The sequence below is a fragment of the Antedon bifida genome, chromosome 10 (assembly GCF_963402885.1).
Source record: "Antedon bifida chromosome 10, ecAntBifi1.1, whole genome shotgun sequence".
Taxonomy (NCBI): Eukaryota; Metazoa; Echinodermata; class Crinoidea; order Comatulida; family Antedonidae; genus Antedon; species Antedon bifida.
This window is the reverse complement of record NC_136235.1, coordinates 15,673,780-15,690,626: the sequence shown is the minus strand read 5'-3', so window position 1 is coordinate 15,690,626 and position 16,847 is coordinate 15,673,780. Positions and strand designations below refer to the sequence as shown.

Genomic DNA, 16,847 nt, shown 5'->3' with positions numbered 1-16,847 from the left:
TCAATAAAACGACATCTTTCAGTACAAATATAATATGCTAAAATGCACTCACTGATATATACTAACAATTAGCTAGCAGCCACACTTTATTCCCAGTCTGATTATTTTATTTTTATCAATATTATTGTTTTAATTTATGACTATATCCAAAAATGACATTATATTTACATATATTTAATAACTTTAATGTATATAATAATTGTATTATTACATAGTTATAAATTGCATACAGTCAAATAAAATAAACGCTCTGCATATACATTCGTCACACTTCTGACAACGTAAAATGTGTTACAAAATAATTGATTGAGTTGACATACAAACTTAGTATATTAGTGATGGCCAAAATTATAATTTATTTTGGTACAAAATACTACGACCAAACAGTTAGTATAATCTATTTCACATTTTAAGAATTGGGCAACAACATAATTATAATAACGTTACACAATTTTGAAGTAGATCGTTTCTAGATAACCGTTTCCGGACTTGAATCTTCGCGAGGCGTAACGTTTGTCGACACTGAGGTGAACTCTGTCTTCTGACAAAATCCAACAATTCTCTTAAAATGCTTCTTAAAACTATCAGTTGCAAAGGCGTAAACAATCGGATTGCAACAACTATTTGAATAAGAAAGACACAGGCTGAATAGTTTCAAAGAGGTTGAAATCTTGAACATTTCTATGGATCTATAAAAGTCATCCGAAGGCCAGAATGTTTCCAACATAATGACGATGTGACTGGGCGCCCAGCATACAGCAAAAAGTAACACGACGATAAACACCATTCTTGTGATTTTTCGCTTTCTACGAATCGAACGTTCTTGGGCTTGTGCACTTTCGGTCCCACATGATTTCTTGCGCCACACCTGGATTAATATTTTGAAGTAGCATGCGAGTATAACTAAGAGTGGGAATGCATATAGCATCAGAAATGATCCTGTGATAAACAGTCGCCTTTGAATTTCCTCCGGGAATTCTAGCTTGCATTCATATGTACAACCTGAAGGCATTGAGTATGAATATATTGGAATCGGAATGTATACAAGAAAAGATACTGTAACAAAAAAGAAACAGATGTAATGTTAATCATTTTGAATAAAAAACAATGAAATTGACTACATGAGACGTTCAGTAGCACCGTTGAAATTGTAAACCGAATATTACCGATATTTTTTATAGCGCCGCCTATAGATATAAAGGCGAACATGACAAACTCTAGAGGGCGAACCTGTTTGTTTTTTAACATAATAATAATTGAACTAAAGATTTTGTAGCCGGCTTATAACAACTCTCTGAGATGAACAAAACAGAAGGTTCGCCCTCTAGAGTTTGTTATGTTCTAGTAGTTGAACAAACAGAATGTTCGCACTCTAGAGTTTGTTATGTTTGCCTTTATATCTATAGGTGGCGCTATACAAAATTTCGGTAATATTCGGTTTAAATAACTATCTTTTTTTTTGGTAAACGTTTTTTTTTTTGTAATTGTAAATGTACCCGTCTATGTAGAATATGTACCGAATATATGTTCAATAATCTTATAGTTTTAATATCCATTTATGTACAAACTTAATGTCGACATGTTATATCATAATACGTTAGATAATATGATGGTACCGGATTTATAGGTATACACAAACACATTAATGTATGCCTACATGTGTTTTCACGGCAAAATAACACTTACCAATCCATGCGCTGACATCCAGTAGTAAAACCTTTTTTGTTGTGCGCGTGTTACGTGAGCGCACTGCATGTACGACTAATTGGTAACGATCAATTGACATTGCTGTCAATGTCAATATCGTAGCTTGCACTGTAACCTGAAAAATAAAACAAATCATTTTGGATTAATCGATTAATTATCAATGAAAGAACTGGAAAAGGAATAAAGCTAACAGCATAGAGGGCGGCAAATGCTCTACTTAATGTGTATTTAATTGAGCAATTAATACAAGGATGCCACTATCTTCGTGATGTCACAGCTGTCCAATCGATTATAATTCTAACAATCATGATTAATAATATGAAATATTTTAAAAGTTTAGTTATGCACAAATGATTGACATGTATTTAAAATAAGCCGTATCCATTTCTTTTAAAATTAAATCTCGATGTTTGACATTACGGACATTAATGTTATTTTCGTACGTTGCAAATCTCTGTTGAAAGACACTTTATTAATTTATATTATCGAAAGCTGGTATAATAACTAAATTTAGATCAGCAAATATTAATGAATGTCATCAAAGAACTTATAACACAAGAATCTCCTGTTCTTCAATTTGCATTCAAAACACAGTATCGGAAGTACAGGGTTAAAAGGTCAAGCTGGGCGACGCCATTTCACAGCATGGAGCAGCGCCCCCTCAAAACTAGGAAGTCAATTACTCTACCCCCACCCCCCTAGAGTATTAGCAGATCCCCTCTATGATTTTGACTTTCTAATTTGATGTGGGCGCCCTACTCAGTCAATTACTCTATCCCCCCCTAGAGTATTAGCAGATCCCCTCTGTGATTTTGACTTTCTGATTTCTCACAATGGCGCCACCCATTAGCTCTATTCTATCCCACAATGCCTTTCGAAATTGTTACGCGCTTCGGACGAACAGGAGATTCTTGTGTTATAAGTTCTTTGATGTCATTCATGCAGTTTTTACATGTATATCTTAGTTTTATGTTACCTAAATGAAATGCTATGTAGGCCATAATTATTCTACAGTACGTCTTCAAAATTAGAAGTTAAATATAGTGACTTTTTTGGAAGACCACTATTGACGTTAAAAACTCATTCGCTTTATGTTCGTGATGTGAATATGCGACAATTCGAGTCGTTTGATAATAAATAACTTTACGATGTGCTAAACATATGCTGTTTACGAAAAAGTCACAGTAGGCGGCTAGTTGAGAGAAATCAAAATTCGTGACTCTGTTAACGGAAAACTATTATAACATGATCGTCTTCACATACTGAGAGGGTCAAACAATGATTATACAACAATACTTATTATTAATTTTTTAAATAGAAGATTAAACAATCAGATCTATGAAATGCTAATCAGAAAATTATAATAATGTAATGTCGGACTTATTTTATCGATATGTAATGAAATTCGTGACAAAGTAATTACCAAATTGGCTCAATGGTAATAGGCATAATGGAACATCATGGTAAAATAAAATTAGATGTGCACAGTATGATATCTGAAGTCGAAATGTGATAATTAGTATCATTTAGCTAATTCTGATTTCGGATTAGATACAGGATCGAAAACTTTTGGGACCAACGAGGTTTTCTCCGAATAGGTCTGTATTTGGGATTTGTTTTTTTTGTTTGCATTATGTCTACGGTATGCCAAACTTGTTAAATTGTGTTTATCATGTACATGATGTTTTCTTGTCGCAAGTCTGCTGGCAAGATTAAGTCATGACAATATAATATTAATTAAACTTGGTCGGTTAAAATACTAAGTTATGTTTTTATTATGAAGTAATAGATATAGATACTTACAAACATCATGTAATTCATTCCTTTACACATGAATGAGTTCGGAGACCATCCCATATAAACGGCTGCTGTTGGTATAGTACAAATCACCAAAAAGGTTATATCCGTCGTTGCCAAGTTTCCAATAAAGAAGTTTGTCACGGACCTCATGTCATTATACCAATAAATAATAAATAACACTGTAGCATTACCAAGTATTCCAATAACTGATATAAGTACAAGAATCAGGGGAGCAACAACTTTAATAATTCTTAAGTAGCTATTTATACTTTCCGGAAAAAGCAATTCCATATGTTCACATGTGAAGTTGTAGTAATAGTACGGGTCGTCTGCTTGCACGATATCGTCTGCTGCCGCTGCCACCACCGCGTATGAAATATTCTGTATCCCCGCCATGTTTGGTTGCTATTGACCGCCAGGACAACTCTGTATGACAGTCAAATAAGCTAATCTGTCGTATTAGTGCTATTACTGCATCAGGTAAAAACGACGAAGCAGACTATTAGCCAACTCAAGGTAAAATGTCATAATTAGGACTAGTGCGGATGGCGAAAACAACTCTCGCAGTTTACCGGAACTACTTTATTATGATTGTTAATTAAGCCAAACACATTTTCTTGTCGAGTGGTTAAATTGAAAAAAAAAAACGATATTTCTTTTAGGAAGCAATCTTTAATGCAGTTCCAACTCACTTTATAACATCTAAAAACAAAAAAAAAGTGAAAATGATTATTATATTATTATACATTCTGTTAATATAATTATTTTGTTTAACCTAGATATGATAACCTTGGAATAGTATAAACAGGGAAGAGTTGTAATTTAACTCTTCCCTAGTATAAATAAGCCTAACTTATGGACGCATTATTTTAATCATTTTGATAAAATAATTTAATCTACAATTTAATCTTTGGCATTTATATTTAGCTAACTATATCCTATTTTCGATTTCAGAAACACTATAATACCAATTACAAGATAACAACTAAACCGTAGTAGTTTAGACTAGTTACAATTATGATGCTTTTGTGGTGGATGCGAAAGCAATCCATTTACAAATTTAACCACACTGCAATCTCCAGGATTAAAGTACGGTGTACACGTGTTTTTAAAATCACTTTCATACACAGTTACATACCGTAGCTCTTGGTTATGAACTAACTGAACATTGGGCATAATAAGCGTGCTGTACAATATCAATGGAATTAACCCAGAGATTCAGAGCAAAATCAATTCTATCACTATTCTATGCCGAGCTTAAATATATAAATAAAAAACCATTAAACAGAAAAGGGTAGCAACTTAAGAATTAATTTGGGATTATTGAGAATTATGTGGGTTTTTATTATTAATGCTTAAAAAGTGGTGTCAACATAAAAAAGAAAACATAAAGTATAACAATTGTAAAAAGAAACAAATGTTTATATTTATCGATGTCCTTTTGAATATTTAAATGAAATTCGCAATAACATAATATCAGTGCATTTTACAGTATGTATGAAACACTATATAATACAAGTATACCCATCGGCTCATCCGGAATCTTAAAAATACCCTATTCTAACAAATATCTGCCTCATTATATACTATACTTCATTATCAATTTCTTTGGCAATTCCAGCCTTGGGGTACTATAAATAAATTGTAGTACTCTGGTGTGTCAAACAAGCTTTAGTCGTCATTTCTGCAGTATATTTAAAGATAAATAATGTGTAACTGACAAATATGGTCATATGTTTGGTCATTAAATTCATTTTTTTTTGTAAAAATCATTCATCAATCAATGACCATGCTATAAATGTTCTCCAATTTAATATTAAGCACGTTGATTGAAAATTTAAAAGAAACCACATAAAATGAAGTCAATGTTAACGTGCAGATGCTTTACTAATAAATAATTTTAACACGCTGAACAACATCAGACTCAGATAGGTGCCACGGCACGAAATCATGGTAAGCCCAAAGGGATTTTAACAACACACAATTGCTGCAGGTACCACTTGGAAGGAGACTAAACATATATAATCAAATCACAGACATGTATTTATTTATTCAATGTACCAATCAATTTGTGTTAAAATTGTATATTAGTGTAAAATAAAAATATCATCATTATTTTCTTCCGAATATTTATTGCAGTAAATATGTATTAATATCAATTTAACAATACTGAAGATTGATTTATAAAAAAAAACAAATACAATATATACTTCTCATGGTAGACTGTAATATATAAGGACTTTTACTTTGACGACGAAAAACCGACCATCTCCGTATACAATATTAAAATAAACTAATTATTTTAGATAAATTAGATAGATCATGGAGGACCTACTCATAAACCATAACCATATTTAAGTAATAATATAAGTAGGCCTAGACTAATCGACTGTAGAGTTGTCTAGTTGTTTAGTCTAATGGACATGATATAATTTACGATCCTATTATAAATAATGTACTCAATTCATGAATTTTCCGCAAAACGTAGACATAACTTAAAAAAAAAAACCATAAACAGCGATTAAGATTTTTACATGATTATAAAAAATAATTCTTTGTCTTCGATAAACCCCTGCGTCTCATTATGTCAAAAATGTGACTAAAATACGTTTAATGAATATTTACAAGGTCGATTTCTTTTAATTGTCATTATAAGTAAGATAATTGAACAAGATAGACGTTTTATGACAGTTCTATTATTTTGAGAAATGTTATTTGGGATTAGAGACAAATTAATTAACATTCTAAAATGAAGCAATGAGCTGAAAGAATATAACACGGTATAACTCAATTGTAATCTCGCTGGAATGCTTATGACTCTCCTACAATATCATGTCTAGTGACATTAAACAGCCTGCAGGAGTATCGTGTCTGAAGATTGAAACAGCCCAACCATGCACTCGTAAATATTTAGTAATTGATAATAATAATAATAAGTGTTCATCAAGATTTTCAGATTGTAGTGGCCTAAAAGAAATGATGTTCTGGAGCTATTCATTTCATTTTTTTTATTTCGGATAGAACATCCGTAATCAAATCATACAGAAAACAAAAAGAGAAACAATTTCACCAGGAAAGCAACTTCCACAAAACCAACCTACAATATCCTAAAATACCAATTTGCACCAACGCAGATGTAGGTTGAATTATGGAAGACGTTAGCTATATGGGAAAGACTGGGTAAGAGCTAGTGGAAATAGACACGGGAAAGATGAAATTGGTCGCACATTAAGGAAGCCAAAACACAACATCACTTTAGGCACACCCTGACATCGAAGATGGAAATCGTCCAAGAAACACCTGGATGAGAGAACTTGACGAAGAGTTGAAGAATGCTGCAGACTACATACTGGACAGAAGTGGAAGAATCGCATGGGACCGTGCAAGATGGAGACGTGTAGTTGATGGCTAGGTTTAACTAGGCATGTTTAAGTAAGGTCTGTATTCACTCTTGAGAACCACTGATAGGAATAACATTACATCTAAGTAAACAGTTGATCGTGTATATACATTTATACTACTTTTCGTTCGTTTTTGCCAAAATAGATTATTATTAACAGCTAATAACTGCACATTTATCCTTGACATTTTAGAGCAAAAGTGCAAACTGAATTTAAAATAATTATGTTTTTTTTTAAACCTGCTGGTTGAGTTTCTAGATGTGCATAAGTGTCGTTAATCATTTTAATGGATTTGGTTATCTTCTAAAAAAATAAAACACAAAATAACCTTCTTATTTTTACTGTTTCAATATGCACGTTTCTTTATTATATAGGATGACGCACTCTCACACACATACTTTATGGTTTAATGTACATTATACAAACAATGGCAACACATTCCAACCTTCTGTAAGTTCATGAACAGTTTAGTTAAACAATAAACGCAATGAACTATTCTAATAATACAGTTGAAATAAATAGAATTACAGAATTATAATAATGATAACATTACCATTACATCTTCGATTGGTTCATTATTGATAAATATAACTCGTTTATTATCTAGATATGAATTTTAAAATAGATTGATCATTTAAAAAAATAACAGGATTAATAGAAGATTTGCATCAACATTACATTGATAAAAAACTAATTATTTCTTTTCAATTATTTTATTTTGGTATTATTTTAGAAACCGTTCTAAAAGTAATGATTAGTATGTTTTAAATATTTATTTGAGTGGTCTTGGTTCTGACTTACATGACTCTCCCACACAAAACACCTTATTTCAAGTTAGTACTGTACTATCCTCTTTTTCTTTTGCTTTTTATTACAATATTGAACACAATTATGTTGTTGCATGTTGTTATTCATTTTTGTGGAATTAAATTAAAAATGAGTATTGAGAATATTTCCGACATTAGAGGCATAAGTTTTCTTGATTGCAATAAGGAATATATTTTGTCAATTTAACATTATGTACCATTCCAACAAGACGCAAGAAGAGCACCTTATTTTACACTTAAGTTTGAAAAGACGAAGGTTGGTAATTGTGAGCAAGATGATATGTTGTCGACAATAATGAATTGATATATGATAACAGCAATATTGACAGAGTGAATTCTATTGTATTTCTACGGTTAGAAAACACGAGTTTGAATTACACCGCACAATGACAACAAAACAGTCAATTACGAAAATGTTAAAATCATGGTCATCTGTTAAATTTTGCACTAGGCGTATGCTGTGATCAATTAATATTATGCACTTATGCACATCGTAAAGGTATTCACTTCCAGAGAAAGAGTAGGCCTAACTAATAATATCATCCTCTTCCTTTATGATACAGAACCCCTCCATTTTACTGTGCGAACCAATATATAAAATCTCAAATTTATGAAAACTTGTTATTGTATTTCTATACACATTTTCAAATTAGGGAATCGGTTATTAATAATGTTATTTTTACATTTCATTATATCCATAGTCAAGTGTTTTAGTAAAAAATGTCTACATTATCAAACTTGATGTGACAACAAAATATGATGTGCCCATATGGATATGATGATGTCATATCACTACCATATTTTGGCATATCACTACCATATTTTGGCATATCACACTTGTTTCTGTCAAACTAGTTTGATAGTGTGGATAGAGCTTAAGAAATGTCATACTCGATGTGTTTGTATTGGTATTTAATTTTGAGCCGGGACAATCATCGTATGTATTATCCGTGTAGTGTTTGGCATATAGTATTACATACACCATGAATCGGCATGACATACAGTACGAGAAATATAGCCATTGTATTGAAATTGTATTCATGAATTGTATTCACATTTTGTTTTCACTGACAGTGCATTCTACCATTACTCCGACTATAATTACAATAAAAAGTCAATTATGAAATCCCATGGTCATCATTGATTAGTTCGCAGTAGCTGTCTCATGTTAATGATGTGTACTGTGATTTTTTAATATGTAGTGGACTACTTCGGTTGCCGAAGAGTATGTGTATAGTATGCTACGTGATTTTAACATTATTCACAACTTGAACAATTACCTGACCTTTGTTGGACAGTTTTCTAAAGATAAATATTAATTATTTACTTCATTAATGCGACAACCTATGTCAGCTTACAACTTAAATGCATGTTGTAGTTCTGAGTTTCAACGTTCCGTTTAAGCCTTGTGTTTAATTATCCATTTCATTAACCTATGTCAGCTTACAACTTAACAGTATAGCTCCGAGTTTAAACGTTCCGTTTATGCCTTTTATTTTTTTATTTTTTATCAAACATAAAACTTTGAAAGAACAATACAATTTGTTTTTGACAAATCAATCGTTAATTTTTTTAAAGCGCTATGGAAAAAGAAAATAAGTTTTTAGAACTTAAGTGACATAAAAACTGTCTGTTAGTAATGGATGAACAGGTTAATTAAAATATACTATATTTCATTATGCAAAAGCTGCTCTCTGTTACATAATAGTATTTGTTATCTGCTATGAGCTAATAGCCTATAAAGGTGAAATAAATAAATGAAATTAATGAATCGTATTATCACACAATGATTGTTAAACATCTTCACGTACAACAACGTAGTAGCATCCGTTAGTTACCACTTCAGTACACAGAAAATCGCATTATGCTTCGAAAATGTTTAACATCTCCGTGGCAATAAGAGAGCATCCGTAGTAACTATATTCAGTTAGCAAACAATAATGACAGTGCATCAACCATTTAAGTAGATGATTGATTGATATTGAGTAATAATTGCTAAAAAATGATATTTAACATATCCTTTAAGCACGGTTATTGATTACGACTCTTTCACGATATGAAGAGATTAAAATGTAACTTAGAAACTGATTTTGCTAGACATTTGGTAAACAATAAATACGAGATTCATTCAATTTATTTATTTATTACCCTCTTTAATGAGGGTGGCCTATATCCATTCCAGTGAAGGAATTGATTATTAAGAGCCATTGTCTGTAAGAATCAAAGAAATATCAAAAATAGTGGCAGACTCAAAAAAATGGATTTCTTTAAAATTTTGCACATGGCTATATATGTGTTGAGAGAAATCAAATATGAAGTATTTTTTATTTCACACATATATTTCCATGGCAACGGCCAAATTTGTATTTTTGACAAATTTTGTCCTTTTTTAAGGTTTTTTAAAATGGATATTGGTACTACTTTGATGAACGATATTTTTGTTTTGTTCATTTAATTATAAATAATAATTAGTGTATGCATAATAACAATGCATTGTGTACCTGTTTCATAATTTTTTTATATTTTTGATTTTATACTTTGGGAGATACCATTTATTTAAAAAGGGGTGTTTTTCACTTTTTTTAAATTGTTAAATGCAACTAAACTTTACTTCACCATAACGCCCAAAGTGGTGTATTTTTTTAGCTGATTTATTAGAAATAGGTTTTTTTAAGGTTTAATAATTGATTTCTAAAATAAAATACTGGGGTAAATTAAAAATCTACAAGCAGTGTTGCGAGAAACATAGGCATTTTTATAAAAAAAAACATGGTATATTAGTAAAAACATTTTATTTTCTTTGATTATCTGATTTGAAACTCTTTGGTCAGAAAAATTCTTAATGTTTTATATAGTTCTAGTTGTGTTGTAAGAAAAAAAAACAATAATTTTAATTATAGATTCTGTAATTCCCAGTTTTAATGTCATTTTATAGGTTATATCCTCTGAAAATTTGAATAAATTATCAGAATTTTAATCTTTGCAACAGATTACTCCTCTCTTATTTTGAAGCTCCTCTTTCATTTTTTTACTTCTTTTATTTGCTAACCTAAGCAGATCCCACATGCCCATCCACCACCACTTTCGACTACCACCACCCCCACCCCCCGACAATAACCACAAAAAGATAAACTGCAACACTTTGGTCGATCATCCACTATAGAGTGTCAAATGCATGCATTCAAGCACCACCCATACTGCCGCTACCATCGCCCAACCAATAGACGGATTCAAACTCCTCCATCCCATCCCCTCCCCCTTTCTCAAAGCCCCCACCCACCCCAAGTTAAAAATTGCAATGCAAAAGATAGGACATAAAGTTTTTAGACCCTCGCCTCCAACCCCCTAACTATTTCAAACTCCTGGATCCACCACTTTCCCCTCCCCAAAATTGAACCAATCAAAAGTCAATGATATACTCAGGTATGTTAATGCTACATAACAAATATTGAAGCCCTGATGTGAGATTTCATTTCATTTAAGGTCAGCATGTAAAATATCACACTTTATATTAAATATTGGTTTTAAATTCTATATTTTTTTTACTGTGATGGTTGGATTCAGTATTAATTATTAATTAATAATTATCTGATAATTATTTAATTTCTCTTAGTTATGCATAGCAACAGTTACTATGGTAACTAAAATTGAGATATTCTTTAGATTTTTCATACTTATCTTATACAAATTTAAATTTGTAGATTATTACTAATTAGCAGGCATGCCTTATTTGCATTTTCAAATTACCGTTTCACAAGGTCATATTCGTAAGGACTTTCTTCTGTGATTATTTTTATTCATGAAAACCCCATATTATTTTATTTACAGCGGGCACCTCCCTTAACGGACGCAATTTGAAAAGCCTGTTTGTTCTGATGAAATGAAATTTTTTGTTTGATTTAAAATGACCTCCCGTAAGCGGCCACCCGAAAAATGTGATACTTATTGCATGGACCTATGAATTAGAGGTCCATGTTTATTGTATTTCTTATTTTATTTTTACAAAAAAATTATCCTTAGTTATGTAAACAGGTTTAAGATAACACTAAAGGTCAATTTTTTACCTTTATTCAGATTTGTCAAGACTTTCTTTCTGAGATTATTAGGATTCAGTATTTAAAGTAAATTTGGCAAAAAGAAGAAATGTAAAACTATGTAGAAAAAATGTTTTGTATTTATGAAAAACCCCTTATTTTTAAAATATTTTCGCATAGAAACAGTTACTATGGTAAAATGTTGACCTCATTTGACCTCAAAATGAATGAATTTACAAGGTCAAGTTTGTCATCACTTTAAGATTATTAGAATGCAGTAGAAGTAAAATTGAGAAAAATTACAAATGCAATAAATTCTTTGTATTCTTAAAAACGCCATTTTTTACGTTTTTAAACAAATTACTTTCCTTAGTTACACATAGAAATGGTTGCTAAGGTAACACTATAGGTAAAAAATGAAAGTTGTTGAGAATTTTTTATGAACTATCTTGTAAATTTTGATCAAACATTAATAGTTGTAGTAAAGTGGGGACCTGTCCTGTTTTGCATTCTGACCCCTTTTGACCTCAAATGACCTATTTACAAGGTCAGATTTATTGGGAGGTCTTTCTGTATCTCTTTATACAAAATAGATGTAAAAATTTATAAAACCATTGACGCAATTATTTCAAAGTTTAACATTATTTTCCATCAACTAAATATTTCAATGCAAAATACTGTTTTTCTGGCAATTAATTGAAATAAACCTGGCAACACATTCTCCTATTTTATCTAAACTATTCGTATGACTCTAGTAGCATTATGACAAGCCAAATATACATTTTATCATTGTATTAGCCATATTTAAATTGTGTTTCATGTGTTTTGTTTGTTGATATTTTGTTTGTATTTTTTTGTATTTTTCGTATTTTCCTGGCAACACAAAACCTATGTACGAAATTTACCCCAGTGTTTTCTTTGTGATTATTGTTGACAAACCTATTGACTATCAAATTACAAAAGTTCATTGATATAAAAACACCACTTTGGAAGTTATAGGTACGTTTATGAGGTATACTTTTATAAAAAAAATATTTTTTAAAAACACCCCTTTTTAAAATAATGGTATCAACCAAACTCCATTTTGTAAATTTTTTTTTTCTACATTAAATGGAACTCAATACATGTTGTTTACACTGCTATAAACAAAAACTGTATACTGTAAGTATTTTTGGTTAAAATAAGTATACAAGTTTGTACTTTTTCACTATAGAAAATCTGTGAAAAATGGCAAAAACATCAACATTTGGATAATTGACCGTTGTCATGGCAACGGAGGCTAAAAATTAAAATGAATGTTGTAGATATGCTTTTTATTGAAATGTCTATTCATGGTAAAAATTTGAGCGAAATCCATTTTTTTACATCTGCCACCAAATCTTTGATTTTTACAGACAATGGCTCTTAAGGGCTCTCGAATGTGTAAGCATATCGTGTCATTCCGTTTGAAGTAAAATCGAAAATTGATTTAAAACAACTAACAAGTTGAAAAGAGAGAGAGAGAAAATAAGGTCTCCCTTTTTCTGAAAAAATGAATTTAAAAAATGGAAAAAACGGATGAGAACACACACAAAGGTGTCTAAGAAATGAATATATTCATTCTACCAGATTACTGGTACTGTATCTAGAATATCTCCAGTCACATAACATTTGCTTATTGAAAACAATACAATTTGCTTACTTATATGTTACCAAGAGTAGGTAAGCAAATTGTATTGTTGCTTTGGAATGAATAATTTGAATTGATTTATTCTTTGGAATAAAATTATCTGACACAGCGAAACTTCCAATGTTTAGGCCTATGGTATACACACAGTGATTATGCGGCAATTGAATTATCAAGACCCATGGCACGCAATGAATATAGATTCATCCATTCAAAATGTATTATAGCATATCGTATTTCTATTATTGCATTGGAATGAAAAGTATGAATTGATTTATTCTTTGACAAAGAACAACTTTCTGTTTATTTTATTAACGGTATAGTTACATTGCATGGGGTAAACGTTTAGATGTAACCAAAACATCTTAACGATATGCTGACAATTTTTTGGAAAAGACCACGATAGCAATGAATATAGATTCATACAATATGTTTTGTAAACAAGGCCATATACATGGCTGTAGTCGCGTGCGCAAATTTGAGTTAGCGTTTACCGACCGACCGACCAACCGACCGACATAGTGAGCTGTAGAGGCGCGTTTGCAAGCAACTAAAAATATTGTATTATTGCATTGGAATAAAAATATTATCTATATTTTTTGGAATAAAAATCTGACGGTGGAGCAACTTGTTCTGCAAATTGTAAAAACTACAATTTTACCAAAAATAATTATTATTATAACAATTAACGCAATCAAAAGCCTTGAAATCCATATATTTTTAATTAAATGATGACCCTTGGGCATAATGGTGGCTTTGGGGAATGAATAGAGGCCGCTAATGAGAAATATTATATGTGTTGGAAATTAAATGAAAATGTGTATTGAATTGTGCGGGTATTTGGTGTCACGTGCATTAATGTTTCTAATCAACAGATGTAATTTAGCGTCTTTTCCATTAATTCCATCATAAAAAAAATTGTCAACGTATAATATTATTTCAATCAATAAACTATTCATCACACAGTTCTAATGATTAAAAAAATCGGTATACAATAATGATTACATATAATAGAGACTATTACAATTACGTAAAAGGTGAGGGGGTCGGGGGTCAAATGTCGTATTGGTAAATTAAGCTGGGGATAGTGTTTAAACTGTCCATAGGCATTTTAATTATGTAACTTCATTGTCTCCAAATGTCTTCAATGTCACGTATTCGATTCAGTAATAACAGCATGCCCAAACAAAATACATTCATTTATTGCCACATTTGAAGTCTGTTCTTGGCATTTTACTAAGTATGTTCATACACATTATATTTAATTATTTCTCTTTGTAATTTGAGAAGATACGTTCAAATGTCTGAAGATAACCCAGATTTCATAATCTATCGCATTAACGCTTCACCGAGAATTAGGTAATTTTTAGTGATTCGATCTGAAACAAATGATCATGCGTCTATACGGATAATTGTACTAAGCAATTAGAAGACAATAACCATAAGTTAATGTCTAAACAGTAACAATAAATAATATGATATCTGTGTAATAAGAATACATAAAATAAGGCAAATTAATTATCAATTTAGAACGGCATTGCCTAATCGCATAATCTTATAACAATACCTATATTGTTATTTTGTCTGGTAAGTTGTGACAGTGTTTAGTTTGTGCCATAGAGGAATTAACAATTTAAATCATCCACGGTTGTACCTAATTTGAGCTTTTACGTAATAGTGCCCATTTCCACATCGTGATTTTGTTAGGGTCTTAGTATATTGTAGCAGAACCTATTAAGTAATTCAATTACATTCAATTCAAATCAACACCCCGAGATGAAAGAAGAGACATACCTAAATACATATTTTATATAATATTAACAAAACTCAATTAAAATGCACTAATGCAATAAGTAAATAAAATCACAGTTAAAATTTTGCAAATGATTTTGAGATCTTTAAATGACGACTTCTTAAAAGTTGTACCCCAATAATCTTAAAAATAGTGAAGGTATTACCCGATGTACACACCACTAGGAAAAAATAACTAATGATTAAAAAACCTCATACTCGGTGATGGGCACAGTTCTCGCTAACGTGTACGGGAAAGATGAAACCAACCAAACAAGTAAAATAAATAACTAAGCTTGAAGTGTGTTTAATGCAACGATGGAACTCTCCATTGATGCAACATTTAAATAAAAACACATTCCATTTATGCGAATAGGACCCTAAAATATGTATAGTAACCACACTGACAAAACTAATAAAACATTCTTTCTCACCTGACGGTTATTTCTTCTGGAAGAGGAATTCAATGTTTCAATGTCGAGAAGTTTGATAGTAATACTAATAAGGCTTGTAATGTGTTTAATGTGTATTTCTAACCGATCGGTGATTTTATACTGAAATGACAGTTATCGAAAGAGGGAGCTCTATTGGTTGTTTAAAAAGCCGGTCATTACTATGGCAACAGCAGGTGTTTGCCAATTATCTAAGCTGCCAGATATAATTAGGCATACAAATTTACTGAATAAAATATTATTATCACACGTTTTGAGGAGAGGGACCAATGAGGGGGAAAGTGAGTATACTATAGTAATAGTATACTTGTTAAATTATAAAAGGTTCGCATTGCGAAAACACATAGGTTTTTCAACTGTTTAGGATTCTATTATATTCTATTTTAAAATTAAGGATTACTATCATAGGCTACATACATTAATAACAGACATAGGATAGGCCTAAAGAGAAAAGTTAATTCTTTGCATCCATGTCTTTCATATTGTTTGGCGTACGTTTTATATTTCAATAAATAGGAATAATCGAATTATATTTTTAATATACGATACTGTATTATAAGATTTTAATAATTACATTATTCATAATTCATATCTACAGATAATTTTGGCATGCTTTCATTATACAGTAAGCTGATTCCCATGGTGTTAAATTACAGTATTTTATTACAAGTTCATGTTTTATTCAGGAGAAAATGAAATAATATCGTTCTACTTTTTAATTAAGAATAAAGCCATAAGAAGAGAGACAACTGTCATAATGATCTATCAGTGTGTTCTAAGAACACTTATTCATTTGTTCAAATTCAAATAATACTCAAAACAAAGCTGTAATATTGAGAACGATAATTAGTCTAGGACCTGGGTCAGATTTGTATGCATTTGATTTAGGAGAGAATATCTCAACTGTTATAGGATAATTTGACCCCAACGAACAACATGGAATGTGTGCCAAATTCGCTATCCGGGACGAACATGCCCAAAATCAGGGTCAAAGGTTAAAAATGTGTGGTTCTTATATCTCGACAACCACTTGTCGTACAGATTTGCTTTTGGTGTCACATTGTTCAGAATATACATATTTATATTCGTACTAACACAACCTTTAGCGAAAAAATGACCGGAAATGCTTTTACTGACCTTTGACCCAAAAATGACCAAAAAACACATTT

At 31.1% G+C, this 16,847-nt stretch overlaps 1 protein-coding gene across 3 annotated transcripts in view; it reads right to left on the bottom strand.

Moving 5' to 3' along the window:
• Positions 1–241: 241 nt before the first annotated feature.
• LOC144853902 (G-protein coupled receptor 54-like) overlaps positions 242–16,847 on the bottom strand; it is a 59,401-nt gene continuing 42,795 nt past the window's right edge. For 2 of the 3 annotated variants that reach the window (XM_078711764.1, XM_078711765.1), the window contains exons 2-4: positions 3,511–4,209; positions 1,687–1,822; positions 242–1,056 (exon numbers count right to left, since the gene is read on the bottom strand). In XM_078711764.1, coding sequence (XP_078567890.1) covers positions 470–1,056; positions 1,687–1,822; positions 3,511–3,903 — 1,116 coding nt within the window. In that variant the 5' untranslated portion in view covers positions 3,904–4,209 and the 3' untranslated portion in view covers positions 242–469. The remainder of the gene's footprint in view (positions 1,057–1,686; positions 1,823–3,510; positions 4,210–16,847) is intronic. The other variant, XM_078711766.1, reaches the window with a different exon arrangement.